This window comes from Phaenicophaeus curvirostris, unplaced genomic scaffold (assembly GCF_032191515.1).
Source record: "Phaenicophaeus curvirostris isolate KB17595 unplaced genomic scaffold, BPBGC_Pcur_1.0 scaffold_73, whole genome shotgun sequence".
In the NCBI taxonomy this organism is placed as follows: Eukaryota; Metazoa; Chordata; class Aves; order Cuculiformes; family Cuculidae; genus Phaenicophaeus; species Phaenicophaeus curvirostris.
Genome location: NW_027206695.1, coordinates 336133 through 354724, shown reverse-complemented (window position 1 = coordinate 354724; position 18592 = coordinate 336133). Strand labels below are relative to the sequence as shown.

At 55.4% G+C, this 18592-nt stretch overlaps 3 protein-coding genes across 3 annotated transcripts in view; 2 read left to right on the top strand and 1 right to left on the bottom strand.

Annotated features, from left to right (window-relative positions):
- The window catches only part of LOC138734342 (zinc finger protein 585A-like), a 352271-nt gene that overhangs the window by 200026 nt on the left and 133653 nt on the right, over nucleotides 1–18592 (top strand). The window lies entirely within an intron of this gene.
- The window catches only part of GABBR1 (gamma-aminobutyric acid type B receptor subunit 1), an 83600-nt gene that overhangs the window by 14714 nt on the left and 50294 nt on the right, over nucleotides 1–18592 (top strand). Inside the window, exons 17-18 of the mRNA XM_069881922.1 lie at nucleotides 169–312; nucleotides 825–1095. Coding sequence (XP_069738023.1) covers nucleotides 169–312; nucleotides 825–1091 — 411 coding nt within the window. The 3' untranslated portion in view covers nucleotides 1092–1095. The remainder of the gene's footprint in view (nucleotides 1–168; nucleotides 313–824; nucleotides 1096–18592) is intronic.
- Nucleotides 10284–18066, bottom strand: RPS5 (ribosomal protein S5). The gene is made up of 6 exons (XM_069882013.1): nucleotides 17984–18066; nucleotides 15213–15318; nucleotides 14882–15091; nucleotides 13115–13243; nucleotides 10523–10621; nucleotides 10284–10397 (listed from the first exon to the last, which is right to left on the bottom strand). Exons 2-6 carry the CDS (start codon nucleotides 15315–15317, stop codon nucleotides 10329–10331), a joined length of 612 nt encoding a protein of 203 aa, XP_069738114.1. The 5' UTR covers nucleotide 15318; nucleotides 17984–18066; the 3' UTR covers nucleotides 10284–10328.

Here is an 18592-nt window from a genome sequence, read left to right as displayed (position 1 = left end):
TGCTGGGAGGTCTTCTCCATCCCCTTCGAGGTCCTCAAGGTGGTTGTGGAGCCCATGAGGGGGATGGTTGGGCACCTGGAGCTCTTCTCCATCCCCTTCGAGGTCCTGGGGGGGGACCCTGAGGGGTCTGGGGGGTCCCCAGGAGAAGACCGGGTGTGGTGGTTGCAGATGCGGCGCCTGATCACGCGGGGGGAGTGGCAGTCGGAGCAGCAGGACACCATGAAGACCGGATCGTCCACCAACAACAACGAGGAGGAGAAGTCGCGGCTCCTGGAGAAGGAGAATCGCGAGCTGGAGAAGATCATCGCCGAGGTGGGTCACCCCAAAACCAACCGTCAAGGCTCCTCACCCCCCTCGATGATGGTTTGGAGGTTCCTCACCCCCCTCGATGATGGTTTGGAGGTTCCTCACCCCCCTCGATGAAGGTTTTGAGGTTCCTCACCCTCCTCGATGATGGTTTTGAGGTTCCTCACCCCCCTCGATGATGGTTTTGAGGCTCCTCACCCACCTCACTGATGGTTTTGAGGCTCCTCACCCCCCTCGATGATGGTTTTGAGGCTCCTCACCCCCCTCGATGAAGGTTTTGAGGTTCCTCACCCCCCTCGATGATGGTTTTGAGGTTCCTCACCCCCCTCAATGAAGGTTTTGAGGTTCCTCACCCCCCTCGATGAAGGTTTTGAGGTTCCTCACTCATCTCAAAGATGGTTTTGAGGCTCCTGGTGCCCTGTGGGGCCCCCCTGGCCTCTTGGGGTGCGGTGGGGTGGGTTCTTCTCCCCCCCGGGCGGTGTCTCCGGCGGCCGGTGACCCCGACTCCCTCCTTCCAGAAGGAGGAACGTGTCTCCGAGCTCCGGCAGCAGCTCCAGGACCGGCAGCAGCTCCGTTCGCGCCGTCGCTCCTCGAATCCGGCTCGCGAGGCCGACAACCACTTCTCGGCGGGGCCGGTGGCCGAGGTGGCTACCCCGGGGGGGCCCCCGCCGGCCCCCTTCTACCAGCCCAGCCTGCCCCTGGTTCGCTGCCTGGTGTCCGAGCAGGCCGAGCGGCTCGGGCGCGGCAACTGCGACGGGAGCCGCGTCCACCTGCTCTACAAGTGACCCCAGGGCCACCGGGGCCGGGGGCTACTGGAACGGGGGGGGGGGCTAGTGGGGGGGGGCGGGGATAGTGGGTTAGGGGGTGTGGCTAGTGGAATGGGGGTGTGGCTAGTGGAATATGGGGCGTGGCTAGTGGACTAGGGGGTGTGGCTAGTGGAATGGGGGCGTGACTAGTGGCGTATGGGGCGTGGCTAGTGGCATATGGGGCGTGGCTAGTGGCATATGGGGTGCGGCTAGTGGAATATGGGGTGCGGCTAGTGGCATATGGGGTGTGGCTAGTGGCGTATGGGTGCAGCTAGTGGAATAGGGGAGCTGGCTAGTGGAATATGGGGCGTGGCTAGTGGAATGGGGACGTGTCTAGTGGCATATGGGGTGTGGCTAGTGGCATATGGGGTGTGACTTGTGGCGTATGGGGTGTGGCTAGTGGAATATGGGGTGTGGCTAGTGGAATATGGGGTGTGGCTAGTGGAATAAGGGGCGTGGCTAGTGGAATAAGGGGCGTGGCTAATGGATAGGAGGTGTGGCTAGTGGAATATGGGGTGCGGCTAGTGGCATATGGGGTGTGGCTAGTGGAATATGAGGCGTGGCTAGTGGAATGGGGACGTGTCTAGTGGCATATGGGGTGTGGCTAGTGGAATGGGGATGTGTCTAGTGGCATATGGGGTGTGGCTAGGGGCATATGGGGTGTGGCTAGTGGAATATGAGGCGTGGCTAGTGGAATGGGGACGTGTCTAGTGGCATATGGGGTGTGGCTAGTGGAATGGGGATGTGTCTAGTGGCATATGGGGTGTGGCTAGGGGCATATGGGGTGTGGCTAGTGGAATATGGGGTGTGGCTAGTGGAATATGGGGTGTGGCTAGTGGCATATGGGGTGTGGCTAGTGGAATATGGGGTGTGGCTAGTGGCATAGGGGGTGTGGCTAGTGGCATAGGGGGGGTGGCTAGTGGAATGGGGTGGCTAGTGGAATAAGGGGCGTGGCTAGTTGAATATGGGGCGTGGCTAATGGATAGGAGGTGTGGCTAGTGCAATATGGGGTGTGGCTAGTGCAATATGGGGTGTGGCTAGTGGAATATGGGGTGTGGCTAGTGCAATATGGGGTGTGGCTAGTGGAATAAGAGGCGTGGCTAATGGAATGGACCATGTCGCTAATGGAAGAAGGGGATTGGCTAATGGAACAGGGGCGGTGGCTAGTGGAATATGGGGGTGGCTAAGGGAATGGGGGGGTGGCTACTGGAATACTGGGAGCGGCTACTCAGCCCCCACCAAGCCCCGAAGTCGTCCCGGCGCCCCAAAAGTCGCGTCCCAGCGCCCCAAAGGGCCCCCCCGGACCCCGAAAGTCCCCTCGGCTCCTCTGCGGCTCCTCCTGCGCCCCAAAAAGTCACCTCGGGGCCCCCAAAAGCCACTTTAGCTCCTCAAAAAGTCATCTCAGCACCCCAAAAGCTCCTCCTGCGCCCCAAAAAGTCACCTCGGGGCCCCCAAAAGCCACTTTAGCTCCTCAAAAAGTCATCTCACCACCCCAAAAGCTCCTCCTGCACCCCAAAAAGTCGCGTTGGCTCTTCAAGAAGCCACTTTAGCTCCCCAAAAAGTCATCCCAGCACCTCTACAGCTCCTCCTGCACCCCAAAAAGTCACCTCAGCTCCCCTAAAAGCCACTTTAGCTCCTCAAAAAGTCACCCCAGCACCTCTACAGCTCATCCCAGCGCCTCGACAATCATCTCAGCACCCCAAAAGCTCCTCCTGCACCCCAAAAAGTCACGTTGGCTCTTCAAGAAGCCACTTTAGCTCCCCAAAAAGTCATCCCAGCACCTCTACAGCTCCTCCTGCACCCCAAAAAGTCACCTTGGCTCCCCTAAAAGCCACTTTAGCTCCCCAAAAAGTCATCTCAGCACCTCTACAGCTCCTCCTGCACCCCAAAAAGTCACGTTGGCTCTTCAAGAAGCCACTTTAGCTCCCCAAAAAGTCATCCCAGCACCTCCTCAGCTCCTCCTGCACCCCAAAAAGTCACCTCGGCTCTTCAAGAAGCCACTTTAGATCCCCAAAAAGTCATCCCAGCACCCCAAAAGCTCCACCTGCACCCCAAAAAGTCGCGTTGGCTCTTCAAGAAGCCACTTTAGCTCCCCAAAAAGTCCTCCCAGCACCCCAAAAGCTCCTCCTGCACCCCAAAAAGTCACCTCAGCTCCCCTAAAAGCCACTTTAGCTCCTCAAAAAGTCACCCCAGCACCTCTACAGCTCATCCCAGCGCCTCGACAATCATCTCAGCACCCCAAAAGCTCCTCCTGCACCCCAAAAAGTCACGTTGGCTCTTCAAGAAGCCACTTTAGCTCCCCAAAAAGTCATCCCAGCACCTCCTCAGCTCCTCCTGCACCCCAAAAAGTCACCTCGGCTCTTCAAGAAGCCACTTTAGATCCCCAAAAAGTCATCCCAGCACCCCAAAAGCTCCTCCTGCACCCCAAAAAGTCACCTCGGCTCCCACAAAAGCCACTTTAGCTCCTCAAAAGTCACCCCAGCACCTCTACTGCTCTCCCAGCACCTCGACAATCATCCCAGCACCCCAAAAGCTCCTCCTGCACCCCAAAAAGTCACATTGGCTCTTCAAGAAGCCACTTTAGCTCCCCAAAAAGTCATCCCAGCACCCCAAAAGCTCCTCCTGCACCCCAAAAAGTCACCTCAGCTCCCCTAAAAGCCACTTTAGCTCCTCAAAAAGTCACCCCAGCACCTCTACAGCTCATCCCAGCGCCTCGACAATCATCCCAGCACCCCAAAAGCTCCTCCTGCACCCCAAAAAGTCACGTTGGCTCTTCAAAAAGCCACTTTAGCTCCCCAAAAAGTCATCCCAGCACCTCCTCAGCTCCTCCTGCACCCCAAAAAGTCACCTCGGCTCCCCAAAAAAACCACTTTAGCTCCTCAAAAAGTCCTCCCAGCACCTCTACAGCTCATCCTAGGTCCCCAAAAGTTGTCCCAGGTCCCCAAAACTCACCCCAGCCCCCCAAAAACCATCCCTGCTCCCCTTAGGCCCCCGTCTCCTCCTCCTCCTCCTCTTCCCCTCCTCGCGGCGGCACAACCGGAGCAACAACCACGAGCACCGAGCGGTTGTATCGGCCTCGAACGCTTCCGGAGGACTCGGACGGTTGTACCGGCCACAATCGCTTTGATTGGACAGCATCGGTTGGATCGGACTCGATCGATTCGATTGGACACAGTCGGTTGGATCGGACTCGATCGGTTGGATTGGACACGATCGGTTGTATCGGACTCGATCGGTTGTGTCGGACTCGATTGTTTTGATCGGACACAGTCGCTTGCGTTGGAGTCGATCGGTTGTATCGGACGCGATCGGTTTGATCGGACATAATCGGTTGTATCGGACTCCATCGGTTGTATCGGGCGCGATCAGTTTTTTCAGGCTCGATCGATTGGTTTAGACACGATCGGTTGTATCGGACTCAATCGGTTGTATCGGACACGAACACTTTGATCGAACACGAGTGATTGTTCCGGACCCCTCGGGTTCTTTGGACACGATCGGTTGGGTCGAATGCGATCGGTTGTTTCAGACTCATTGGACTCGATTGGTTGGTCAGGACGCGATCGATCGTTTCTGACTCGGTTGGACCCGATTGGTTGTATCGGACTCGATCGGGTGTATCGGGCACCGGGGGTTGTTTCAGACTCGGTTGGTTTTATCAGACACGATCGATTGGTTTGGAAACGATCGATTGGTTTGGAAACGATTGATTGGTTTGGAGACGATCGATTGGTTTGGAAATGATTGATTGGTTTGGAGACGATCGATTGGTTTGGAAATGATTGATTGGTTTGGAAACAATCGATTGTTTTGGAAATAATTGATGGGTTTGAAAATGATTGATTGTTTTGGAAATGATTGTTTTGGAGGTGATCGATTGGTTTGGAAATGATCGATTGGTTTGGAAATAATTGGTTTGGAGACGATCAATTGGTTTGGAAATGATTGTTTTGGAGGTGATCGATTGGTTTGGAAACGATCGATTGGCTGGAAATGATTGATTGGTTTGGAAACGATCGATTGGCTGGAAATGATTGATTGGTTTGGAAACGATCGATTGGCTGGAAATGATTGATTGGTTTGGAAATGATTGTTTTGGAGGCGATTGATTGGTTTGGAAATGTTTGATTGGTTTGGAAATGATCGATTGGTTTGGAAACGATTTGGTTTGGAAATGATTGATTGGTTTGGAGGTGATCGATTGGTTTGGAAATGATCGATTGGTTTGGAGATGATTGATTGGTTTAGAAATAATTGATTGGTTTGGAGACGATCGATTGGTTTGGAAATGATTGTTTCGGAGGTGATCGATTGGTTTGGAAATGATTGATTGGTTTGGAGATGATTGATTGGTTTGGAAATAATCGATTGTTTTGGAGATGATTGATTGGTTTGGAGATGATTGATTGGTTTGGAGACGATTGATTGGTTTGGAGAGGATTGATTGGTTTGGAAATGATTGATTGGTTTGGAGATGATCGATTGGTTTGGAAACGATTGATTGGTTTGGAAACGATTGTTTTGGAGGTGATTGATTGGTTTGGAAATGATTGATTGTTTTGGAAATAATTGTTTTGGAGGTGATCGATTGGTTTGGAAATGATCGATTGGTTTGGAAACGATTGGTTTGGAAACGATCGATTGGTTTGGAAATGATTGATTGGTTTGGAGATGATTGATTGGTTTGGAAATGATTGATTGGTTTGGAAATGATTGATTGGTTTGGAGACGATCGATTGGTTTGGAAATGATTGATTGGTTTGGAAATAGTTGATTGTTTTGGAAATGATTGATTGTTTTGGAAATGATCGATTGGTTTGGAAATGATTGATTGGTTTGGAGACAATTGATTGGTTTGGAAATGATTGTTTTGGAGACGATTGATTGTTTTGGAGGTGATCAATTGGTTTGGAAATGATTGATTGGTTTGGAGGTGATTGATTGGTTTGGAAATGATCGATTGGTTTGGAGATGATTTGGTTTGGAAATGATTGATTGTTTTGGAGGTGATCGATTGGTTTGGAAATGATCGATTGGTTTGGAGACGATCGATTGTTTTGGAGGTGATTGTTTTAGAGGTGATTGATTGGTTTGGCAATGATCAATTGGTTTGGAAATGATCGATTGGTTTGGAAATGATTGATTGGTTTGGAGACGATCGATTGTTTTGGAAATGATCGATTGGTTTGGAAATGATTGATTGGTTTGGAGACGATCGATTGTTTTGGAGGTGATTGTTTTGGAGGTGATTGATTGGTTTGGAAATGATCAATTGGTTTGGAGACGATCGATTGGTTTGGACACGATCGATCGTTTCAGGCACGATTGGTTGTTGCGGACACAATCGATCATTCTGGACTCAATCGGTTGTTTCAAAGTTGATCGGTTCCTGGATCCACCTGGTCCTCAAACCACCAGATCCCGGATCCACCAGATCCTGGACCAAGGTCGTTCCTGGATCCGATTGCTCCTGGGTCCAAAGGGTCCTCGAACCACCAGGTCCTGGATCCAGGAGGTTCCTACATCCAAACGCTCTTGGATCCAACTGATCCTGGACCAGGGTGGTTCCCAGATGTAATTGCTCCTGGATCCACCAGATCCTGGATCCACCAGATCCTGGATCCACCCCTGGAGCTCCGTCTTCTCCTCACCTGCTTCCACCAGGACCAGGGATGGACCCAACCGGGTGGGAAATGATCCAGAAGGACCTTGGAGGGCGACGGGGTTGGAAATCAAGACCCCGCGTTACCTCCAGATCCCGATTCCGGGATCCCAGTGGCTGGAAATTCAGCTTGGGAAGAGGGAGAGGAACCAAAATTCGTGGTTTTCACCCCCAAAAATCCAATCTGGGGGGGGTTGAACTTGGAACGAGGCGGGAGAAGCAGCACCAGGACACATGGGATGCAGAGAAACCCGATTCCGTTTAATGAGCTCAAGGTGGGAAGGGTTGGAGGCCACCAAGAAGATGTGGAGGTTCAGGAGATGGAAAGGCAGGAGCTGGGGTGGGACGACGGGCTGGAGATCCAGGGAAAATCCCACTGGGAAGGAACCGGAGGGGTGGGAAGGGCTGGTGGCCACCAAGCCAAAGATCCAGAACCAGGATCTGGGAAGGGGTTGGAGATCCAAGACACGACCTGGTTGGAAGGAGCCGGAGGGGTGGGAAGGGCTGGTGGTCACCAAGCCAAAGATCCAGAACCAGGATCTGGGAAGGGGCTGGAGATCCAAGGCACGACCTGGTTGGAAGGAGCCGGAGGAGTAGGAAGGGTTGGAGGCCACCAAGAAGATGTGGAGGTTCAGGAGATGGAAAAGCAGGAGCTGGGGTGGGACGACGGGCTGGAGATCCAGGGAAAATCCCACTGGGAAGGAGCCGGGGCCGCGTTGTCCCAGCTCCAGGTTGAGGGCGACGCTCGGGACGGGGTTGGAAGATCCGGAGGGGACGTTGAGGAGCCCTTTGGGGTCCGGGAAGCGGACGGAGCCGCTGGGAGGTGGTGGAGGAGGTCGGAGCGGGTGGGAAGGGCTGGAGCTGCAGGGATCTCCTCATCCCTGGGGTGGGATCCCACCTTGGGGACCGAGAGCTCCCCATCCGTGAGCACCAGGACCTCCCGTCCCTGGGGACGTGGATCTCCCCACCCTCGGCTGCTGGGACCTCCCCATCCTTGTGGAGCAAGATCTCCCCCCAGCCTTGGGGACCTGGACCTCCCAGTCCTTGGGGACCAAGATCTCTCCACCCTTGTGTTCTAGGATCCTCATCCTTGGGGACATGGACCTCCCAGTCCTTGGGTGCCGAGATCTCTCCACCCTCGAGTTCCAGGATCTTCATCCTTGGGGACCAAGATCTCTCCACCCTCGAGTTCCAGGATCTTCATCCTTGGGGACCAAGATCTCTCCACCCTTAGTTCTAGGATCCTCATCCTTGGGAACCAAGATCTCTCCAACTGTGGCTGCTGGGACCTTCTCATGCTTGGGGACCAAGTTCTTCTCATCCTTGGATGCTGAGATCTCTCCACCCTTGAGTTCTAGGATCCTCATCCTTGGGGACCTGGACCTCCCAGTCCTTGGGGACCAAGATCTCTCCACCCTTGAGTTCTAGGATCCTCATTCCTGGGGACCTGGACCTCCCCCTCCTCAGTGACCAACCCCCACCCTGGAGAACCCCCCCACAGCTTCCCAAAGGGACCCTGGGATGGGGGGAGGCCTCCAACCTTCCCAGTTGGAAGCACCAGTGCTCCCAGTTCACCCAGAACCTCCTCCCCGCCCCCCCCCCCCAGCTCAGGGGGTTCAGCTCCTCCCATCCCACCTCATCTCAAGGTTCAAGTCCGAGCTGGATGGAGCCAGGAGGATCTCCTGTGGGATCAAGGACACCGTCCACCACCCCAAAACCCCAGAGCTCCCAAGGTGGGTCCAGCTCCATCTGGAGCTCGGGTTGTCCTGCTCCTTCCACCTCCCCAGGAGCCACCACCCCCCTCAGGAAACAGGGAGAGAGAGAGAGAGCAAGGACCTCAAGGGCTTCCAGAGGGTGAGAGGGAGGTGGAGCTGAGGTGGGAAGGTGGATGGAAAGAGGACGTGGATGGAGACGAGGACAACGCGGAAGGAGGAGAGCGCGGTTGGAAGAACATGGATGGAGATGAGGAAGAAGAACGGGGATGGGAGAACGTGGGATGAGGAAGGAAAACGAGGGGAAAACATCGATGGGATGAGAACATGGAGGGGAAAACATGGGATGAGGAAGGAGAACGGGGATGGGATGAGGAGAACGTGGGACGAGGAAGGAGAACGTGGAGGGGAAACGTGGGATGAGGAAGGAGAACAGAGAGGAGATGAGGAAGGAGAACAGAGCTGGGACGAGGAGGACGTATGAGAAGGGAGAACGTGGATGGAACAAGAAGATGGATGCGATGAGGAGAACATGGTCCAAGGAGAAGCTGGAGATGAAGAGAGGGTGGGAAAAGGAAGAACACAGAGGGGAGGAGGGAGAACATGTGACAGGACCAGAACAGCCATGGAGGGAACGGAGAACGTGAGGAGAACAGGGATGGGACATGGAGACCACGGGATTATGAGAACACGGAGCGGGGGGATGGGAGGAGAACACGGGTGGGACAAGGACATGGAGGTGGGATGAGAACGTAGATGGGACATGGAGACCATGAGATGAGACCACGGATGGGACGAGGAGTCCATGGAGGGATGGGACGAGGAGAACATGAGACAATGAGAACATGGGATAATGAGAACATGGAGGGACGGGACGAGGAAAACATAGATGGGTTAGGAGACCATGAGAACACGGGATAATGAGAACATGGAGGGATGGGACGAGGAGAACATAAATGGGACATGGAGACCATGAGACAATGAGAACATGGAGGGATGGGACGAGGAGACCATGGAGAGATGGGACATGGAGACCATGAGACAATGAGAACATGCGATAATGAGAACATGGAGGGATGGGATGGGATGGGATGGGAGGAGATGACCGTGGATGGGATGAGGACACCATGAGACAACGAGAACATGGACAGATAGGATGGGAGGAAGAGAACATGGATGGAACGAGGAGAACATGGGATGAGGAGAACTTGGATAGGACACAGAGACCATGAGATTATGAGAACATGGAGGGATGGGACGGCAGGAGACAATCGTGGATGGGACGAGGACACCGTGGATGGGATGAGGACACCATGAGACAATGAGAACATGGAGGGATGGGATGGGAGAAGGAGAACATTGATGGGATGAGGAGAACATGGGATAATGAGAACACGGAGTGATGGGATGAGGAGAACACGGATGGGACACGGAGACCATGAGATTATGAAAACACGGAGGGGTGGGAGGAGAAGAACATGGGATAAAGAACCCAGGATGAGAACAAGGAAGGAGAACGTGGATAGACAATGGAGAACACGGGATGGAAGGTCAACACGGATGAGAACGTGTGATGAGACCAGAACGTGGACGGAGACAAACGTGGAGAAGATAGAGGGATGGGATGAGGAAGGAGAACGTGAGATAAAAAGACCACGGAGCGAGGAAGGAGAACGTGGAGGGGACAAGGGAGATGGACACAAGATGAGGAACGAGACCAGGGAGGGGGGAACCAAGGAAGGAACCACGTATCCCAACTTGAGGGGCCCCCAACCCCACGAAGACCATGGAATCATCTCAACTTCTTAGATTTTTATTCGGATCAGGCGCCTCCGACGGGTCTTAACGGTTGGACTTGGCCACGCGCTCCAGCTCGTCCTTCTTCTTGATGGCGTAAGAGTTGGAGGAGCCCTGGGGAGGACGAGGAGGAAGATGAAGGCGTTGGAGGAGGATCTGGGGGGGGATCGGGGTTGTCCGGCCCCGTGGGGATCCCGGGAAAGGGAAGGAAGGAGGGAGGGAGGGAGGTGGCTCCCAACCTTGGCGGCGTTGATGAGCTCGTCGGCCAAGCACTCGGCGATGGTCTTGATGTTGCGGAAAGCGGCTTCGCGGGCGCCCGTGCAGAGCAGCCAGATGGCCTGGGGACACCCCGGGGACACCCCGTGAGACGGGGACGCGGGAAAGAGGGGATGGAGGAGAACCCAGAGATGGGAAGGTGGAAACGGGACCCCGGGAGGAACGGGAAGGCAACGGGAGGGACCTGAGGGACGTGGAGAACGTGGGAGGGAACCGGGAGAGCAGGAGGGGAGCTTACGGGACACGGAGAACGTGAGGGGACATGGGGGACACGGGGAGACTCTGGGGGACACTGGGAGAACATGAGGGACCTCGGGGACACGGGGAGAGGGACCTCGGGGACACAGGGAGAACATGAGGGACCTTGGGGACACGGGGAGAACAGGAGGGACCTCGGGGACATGGGGAGAGGGACCTCGGGGACACGGGAAGAACATGAGGGACCTTGGGGACACTAGGAGAACATGAGGGACCTTGGGGACACCGGGAGAACATGAGGGACCTTGGGGACATGGGGAGAGGGACCTCGGAGACACCGGGAAAACATGAGGGACCTTGGGGACATGGGGAGAGGAACCTTGGGGACACGGGGAGAACATGAGGGAAACTGGGGGGACACTAAGGACACGAGGGGACCCTGGGGACACTTGAGGGACATGACAGGACACTTGATGGACACGAGGGGACCCTGGGGACGCTTGAGGGACACTTGAAGGGACCCTGGGGACACTTGAAGAGACCCTGGGGATCCTGGGGACGCTTGAGGGACACTTGAGGGGACCCTAGGGGACCCTGAGAGACACTTGAGGGACACGAGGAGGCCCTGGAGACACTTGAGGGACATGACGGGACCCTGGAGGGGACACTTGATGGACATGAGGGGACCCTGGGGACGCTTGAGGGACACTTGAAGGGACCCTGGGGACACTTGAAGGGATGCGAGGGGATCCTGGGGACGCTTGAGGGACACTTGAGGGGACCCTAGGGACGCCTGAGGGACACGAGGTGACACAAGGGGACCCTGGAGACACTTGAGGGACACGACGAGGCCCTGGAGACACTTGAGGGACATGAGGGAACACTTAAGGGACACAGGAGGACACTTGAGGGACATGAGGGGACCCTGGAGGGGACACTTGAGGGACATGAGGGGGTCCGGGGGACACTTGAAGGACACAAGTGGACATTTGATGGACACGAGGGGACCCTGTGGACACTTGAAAGACACAAGTGGACACTTGAGGGACATGAAGGGACACGAAGGGACCCTGGACACACTTGAGGGACACAAGGGGACACTTAAGGATCACAAGAGGACACTTAATGGACATGAGGGGACCCTGTGGACACTTGAGGGACGCTTGAAGGATACGAGGGGACCTGGGGGACACTTGAGGGACACGAGTGAACATTTAAGGGACATGAGGGGACACGAAGGGACCCTGAAGACACTTGAGGGACACGAGGGGGCCCTGGAGACACTTGAGGGACACGAGGGGACACTTAAGGGACATAAGAGCACACTTGATGGACATGAGAGGACCCTGGAGACACTTGAGGGACACGAGGGGACCCTGGAGACACTTGAGGGACACGAGGGGACACTTAAGGGACACAAGAGGACACTTGATGGACATGAGAGGATCCTGAAGACACTTGAGAAACATGAGAGGACCCTGTGGACACTTGAGGGATGCTTGAGGGGACATCTGAACGATACGAGGGGACCTGGGGGACACTTGAGGGACACAAGTGGACACTTAAGGAACACAAAGGGACCCTGGAGACACTTGAGGGACACGAGGGGACCCTGTGGACACTTGAGGGGACACTTGAAGGATACGACGGGGCCTGGGGGACACTTGAGGGACACGAGTGGACATTTAAGGGACATGAGGGGACACGAAGGGACCCTGAAGACACTTGAGGGACACTAGGGAGCCCTGGAGACACTTGAGGGACACGAGGGGACACTTAAGGGACGCAAGAGGACACTTGATGGACATGAGAGGACCCTGAAGGCACTTGAAGGACATGAGGGGACCCAGTGGACACTTGAGGGACACTTGAGGGGACACTTGAAGGATACGAGGGGACCTGGGGGACGCTTGAGGGACACGAGTGGACACTTAAGGGACATGAAGGGACCCTGGAGACACTTGAGGGACATGAGGGGGCCCTGGAGACACTTGAGGGACACGAGGGGACACTTAAGGGACATAAGAGCACACTTGATGGACATGAGAGAACCCTGAAGGCACTTGAAGGACATGAGGGGACCCAATGGACACTTGAGGGACACTTGAGGGGACACTTGAAGGATACAAGGGGACCTGGGGGACACTTGAGGGACATGAGGGGACACCTGAGGGACGTGAGGGGACACCTGAGGGACACTTGGAGGACTTTGAAGGACGCTGGAAGAACAAGAAGGAACCTGGGGGGACGTTGAGGAACTGGGGGGACCTCGTGGGACGGGGGGGAGAAGCCGAGGGCGAGGGGGACCTCGGGGACCCTCGGGGACCCTTGGGGACCCTCGGGGACCTCGGTGGCACCTGGTTGACGCGGCGCAGGGGGGACACGTCCACGGCCTGGCGGCGCACGGTGCCCGCGCGGCCGATGCGCGTCGAGTCCTCGCGGGGCCCCGAGTTGATGATGGCGTTAACGAGGACCTGCAGCGGGTTCTGAGGGGCCCCCTCCCCGTCAGCCCCAGCGGGACCCCCAAAACCCTCTAAATCTACCCCAGGGCCCCCTAAATCCGCTCCATGACCCCCTAAACCTCCTCCGCGACCCCCCAAACCCAGCCCCAGGCCCCCCATTCTCCCCAAACCCAGCCCCAGGACTCCCCAAAACATTCTGAATGCACCCCAGGACCCCCTAAACCTGCTCCGGGACCCCCTAAACCAGCCCCAAGGCTCCCCAAAACCCTCTAAATCTACCCCGGGACCCCCTAAACCTGCTCCGGGACCCCCTAAACCTGCTCCGGGACCCCCCATAACCAGCCCCAGGCTCCCCAGCCCCCCAAAACCAGCCCCAGACCTCCCCAACCCCCCTAAATCTACCCCCAGCCCCCCAAAACCAGCCCCAGGCCCCCCCAAACCCGCTCCAATCTACCCCCAGCCCCCCAAAACCAGCCCCAGGCCCCCCCAAACCCACTCCAATCCACCCCCAGCCCCCCAAAACCAGCCCCAGGCCCCCCCAAACCCACTCCAATCTATCCCCAGCCCCCCAAAACCAGCCCCAAGCCACCCCAATCTATCCCCAGCCCCCCAAAACCAGCCCCAGGCCCCCCCAAACCCTCTCCAATCTACCCCCAGCCCCCCAAAACCAGCCCCAGGCCCCCCCAAACCCGCTCCAATCTACCCCCAGCCCCCCAAAACCAGCCCCAGGCCCCCCCAAACCCACTCCAATCCACCCCCAGCCCCCCAAAACCAGCCCCAGGCCCCCCCAAACCCACTCCAATCTATCCCCAGCCCCCCAAAACCAGCCCCAAGCCACCCCAATCTATCCCCAGCCCCCCAAAACCAGCCCCAGGCCCCCCCAAACCCTCTCCAATCTACCCCCAGCCCCCCAAAACCAGCCCCAGGCCCCCCCAAACCCGCTCCAATCTACCCCCAGCCCCCCAAAACCAGCCCCAGGCCCCCCCAAACCCGCTCCAATCTACCCCCAGCCCCCCAAAACCAGCCCCAGGCCTCCCCAAACCCCCTAAATCTACCCCAGGACTCCCCAAACCTCCTCCATGACCCCCCAAAACCAGCCCCAGCCCACCCCAATCTATCCCCAGCCCCCCAAAACCAGCCCCAGGCCCCCCCAAACCTGCTCCAATCCACCCCCAGCCCCCCAAAACCAGCCCCAGGCCCCCCCAAACCCTCTCCAATCCACCCCCAGCCCCCCCGAACCAGCCCCAGGCCCCCCCAAACCCCTTAAATCTACCCCAGGCCCCCCCATACCTCCTCCATGACCGCCCAAAACCAGCCCCAGGCCTCCCCAAACCCGCTCCAATCCACCCCCAGCCCCCCAAAACCAGCCCCAGGCCCCCCCAAACCCGCTCCAATCTACCCCCAGCCCCGCAAAACCAGCCCCAGGCCTCCCCAAACCCGCTCCAATCCACCCCCAGGCCCCCAAAACCAGCCCCAGGCCTCCCCAAACCCGCTCCAATCCACCCCCAGCCCCCCAAAACCAGCCCCAGGCCCCCCCAAACCCGCTCCAATCCACCCCCAGCCCCCCAAAACCAGCCCCAGCCCCCCCCAAACCCGCTCCAATCCACCCCCAGCCCTCCCAAATCAACGCCAGGCACCCCCCAAGATGTCCCCGGGGCGCACCTCCCCGGTGAGGAGGTGGATGATCTCGAAGGCGTGCTTGACGATGCGGACGGTCATGAGCTTCTTGCCGTTGTTGCGGCCGTGCATCATCATGGAGTTGGTGAGGCGCTCGACGATGGGGCACTGCGCCTTGCGGAAGCGCTTGGCCGCGTAGCGCCCCGCGCTGTGGGGCAGGTACTTGGCGTATTTCTCCTTCACCGCGATGTAATCCTAGCGGGAACCCCAACAAACCCCAAAATTCCAACCCCGAGCCTAAGCCGCATTAAGCGCGTTCGCACTCTAATCCGGATTGAAGCCAATCCGCATCGAAACGGGGATTCGGGGCCGTTACCTGCAGGGAGATGTCGTTGATCTGGACGTCATCCGTGCTCCACTTGCCGAAGAGCTTGATGTCCGGGGTCTCGGTGACGGCCGGAGCCGTCTCCCAGTCGGTCATGCTGGAAAATTCCGGGAAAATAAGGGATTTGAAGGAAAATTTGGGGGTTTTGTGGCGGTGTTGTCAGCAAATCAACAGATTTTAAGCAAAATTAGAAAGAAAAATCTTTAAAGTAAGTGATTCTACGTCACGGCTTCAAAGTTAAATAACAAAATTGACGAAATTAAAAGAAAATTTGCAAAAATCAAAGAAAAAATTTTGCAAAAATGAAAAGAAAAAATTTGCAAAAATGAAAAGGAAAAAATTTTGCAAAAATGAAAAAGAAAAAATTTTGCAAAAATAAAACGGAAAAAATTTTGCAAAAATGAAACGGAAAAAATTTTGCAAAAATCAAGGCAAAAAATTTTGCAAAAATCAAGGCGAAAAATTCTGCAAAAATCAAGGCGAAAAATCAAGGGGAAAAATTCGGCAAAAACCAAGGCGAAAAATTTTGCAAAAACGAAACGAAAAAAATTTTGCAAAAATCAAGGCGAAAATTTTTGGTAAAGATCAAGATGAAAATAATTTTTGGCAAAAATCAAGGCGAAAATTTTTAGCAAAAATCAAGGGGAAAAATCAAGGGGAAAAATCAAGGGGAAAAAAATCAAGGGGAAAAAAATCAAGGGGAAAAAAATCAAGGGGAAAAAAATCAAGGGGAAAAAAATCAAGGGGAAAAAAATCAAGGGGAAAAAAATCAAGGGGAAAAAAATCAAGGGGAAAAAAATCAAGGGGAAAAAATCAAGGGGAAAAAAATCAAGGGGAAAAAATCAAGGGGAAAAATTTAAGATGAAACTTTCAGCAAAAATTAAGAAACTCTTTCTTAAATCCCAAAAACTCCAAAAAAAAAGATCAAGAATTAAAGATTTGACTCAAATCTCACGATTTACAACAACAACAAAAAAATAAACAACACTAAATAATTTCACATTGTGCCCTAAAAACCAAAAACTCTCAAGATTAAGAAGAAAACACAATAAAAATGAAGAAATTCCATCTTAAGGCGCAAAAATTCAAATATAAAAGCTCCAAAACTAAAAGATTTGACCTAAAATTCTATAAATTATAAAAAAATGCCAATAGAATTAAGAAATTCCACATTAAATTCTAACAACTAAGAGAAAAAACCTCCAAAATTTAAAAAAAGTCCCCAAAATAAAGAAACTAATTGTAAATCCCAAGAATTCAAAGAGAAAAAACCAAAAAATAACCAGTTCTGGCTCAAATCCTAAAATTTACAAACACAAACTAACAAAACTAAGAAATTTCAGTTTAAATATTGGGAACTCAAAGAAAAAATAATAAAAATTAAAAGGAAAACCCCTCAAACTAAAGAATTTCAGCTCGAATTGCAAAAGTTCAAAGGGAAAAGCTTCAAAATTGAGGAATTTCAGCTCATATGCAGGAACTAAAAAAAAATTTCCACAAAATAACGAATTCAAACGAAAAACCCTTGAAAATCAAAATGAAATTCTGCAAATCAAACAATTTCAACTGAAATCTCAGAAACTAAAAACAAAAATACCTAAAACTAAGGAATTGCAACGAATCCCGTAAACCCAAAGCAAAAATGTCCCTAAATCTAGAAATTCCAGCACGAATCCCAAGAATTAAAATTAAAAAATGCCCCAAATTTAAAAAATTTGGATCAAAGCCCACGAATTGACAGTAAAAAAGCCTCAGATTGCCTTCCAGTGTTTTCCAGGGACCTCAAAGCCCCCTCCCAGTCCATCCCAGTCCATCCCAGTGCCTCGCAGGGCCCTCAGACCACCTCAAAACCCCATCCCAGTCCCTCCCAGTCACTTCACACCCCCTCCCAGTGCCCCCAGCCCCCTCCCAGTCCACCCCAGTGCCCTCCCAGTCCACCCCAGTGCCCAGAGCCCCCTCCCAGTCCACCCCAGTGCCCAGAGCCCCCTCCCAGTCCATCCCAGTGCCCAGAGCCCCCTCCCAGTCCACCCCAGTGCCCAGAGCCCCCTCCCAGTCCACCCCAGTGCCCAGAGCCCCCTCCCAGTCCACCCCAGTGCCCAGAGCCCCCCTCCCAGTCCACCCCAGTGCCCAGAGCCCCCTCCCAGTCCACCCCAGTGCCCAGAGCCCCCCTCCCAGTCCACCCCAGTGCCCAGAGCCCCCTCCCAGTCCATCCCAGTGCCCCCAGCCCCCTTCCCAGTCCACCCCAGTGCCCCCAGCCCCCCTCCCAGTCCACCCCAGTGCCCCCAGCCCCCCTCCCAGTCCACCCCAGTGCCCCCAGCCCCTCTCCCAGTCCACCCCAGTGCCCTCCCAGTCCACCCCAGTGCCCAGAGCCCCCCTCCCAGTCCACCCCAGTGCCCAGAGCCCCCTCCCAGTCCACCCCAGTGCCCAGAGCCCCCCTCCCAGTCCATCCCAGTGCCCCCAGCCCCCCTCCCAGTCCATCCCAGTGCCCCCAGCCCCCCTCCCAGTCCACCCCAGTGCCCAGAGCCCCCTCCCAGTCCACCCCAGTGCCCTCCCAGTCCACCCCAGTGCCCCCAACCCCCCTCCCAGTCCACCCCAGCGCCCTCCCAGTCCACCCCAGCGCCCTCAAACACCCTCGAAGCCTCCCCTCCCACCCGCCCCCCCAAGGCCTGAAGCCCCCAGCTCCTACCCGAGCCCCTCCCAGTCGCTCCCAGTCCCTCCCAGTCGCTCCCAGTCCCCCGGATCCCCCCCAGCCCCGCACTCACGTGGCGGAATCAGCGGCTACAGCGGAAAAGAAAGGGCGCGAATGGGGCCTCCCGGCCTCTTATGCAGGGGCGACACTTCCGGTCGCGCATGCGCAAACGCCAACGCGACGCCGCGGCTCCGCCAGTACCTCTGCCCATACTCTTTGCGCATGCGCACATTTAAGGAGGGCGCCGCTTGCGCATGCGCATGGGGAGGATGAAGCCCGCGCCGCCATGTTGGTTGAGGGCATTTGCCCAAACGCTGGGGGGGGTGGGGGCTGTTCCCTCCAGGGGAAAACGGGGCGGGGGACTGGGATATACTGGGAGAGCGCGAGAATGGGATCTGGGGAGACTGGGCTATACTGGGAGGTGGTTTGAGGGCACTGGGGTGGGCTGGAGGGGAATTGGGAGGGGGTTTGAGGGCACTGGGATGGACCAGGAGGGGACTGGGACGGACTGGGAGGAACTGGGATGGACTGGGAGGGGGTTTGGAGGGGGGTTGAGGGCACTGGGGTGTGCTGGGATATACTGGGAGGGGAATGAGGGGGGTTTGGGAGAGACTAGGAGGAACTGGGATGGACTGGGAGGGGTTTTGAGGGCACTGGGATATACTGGGAGAGGACTGAGAGG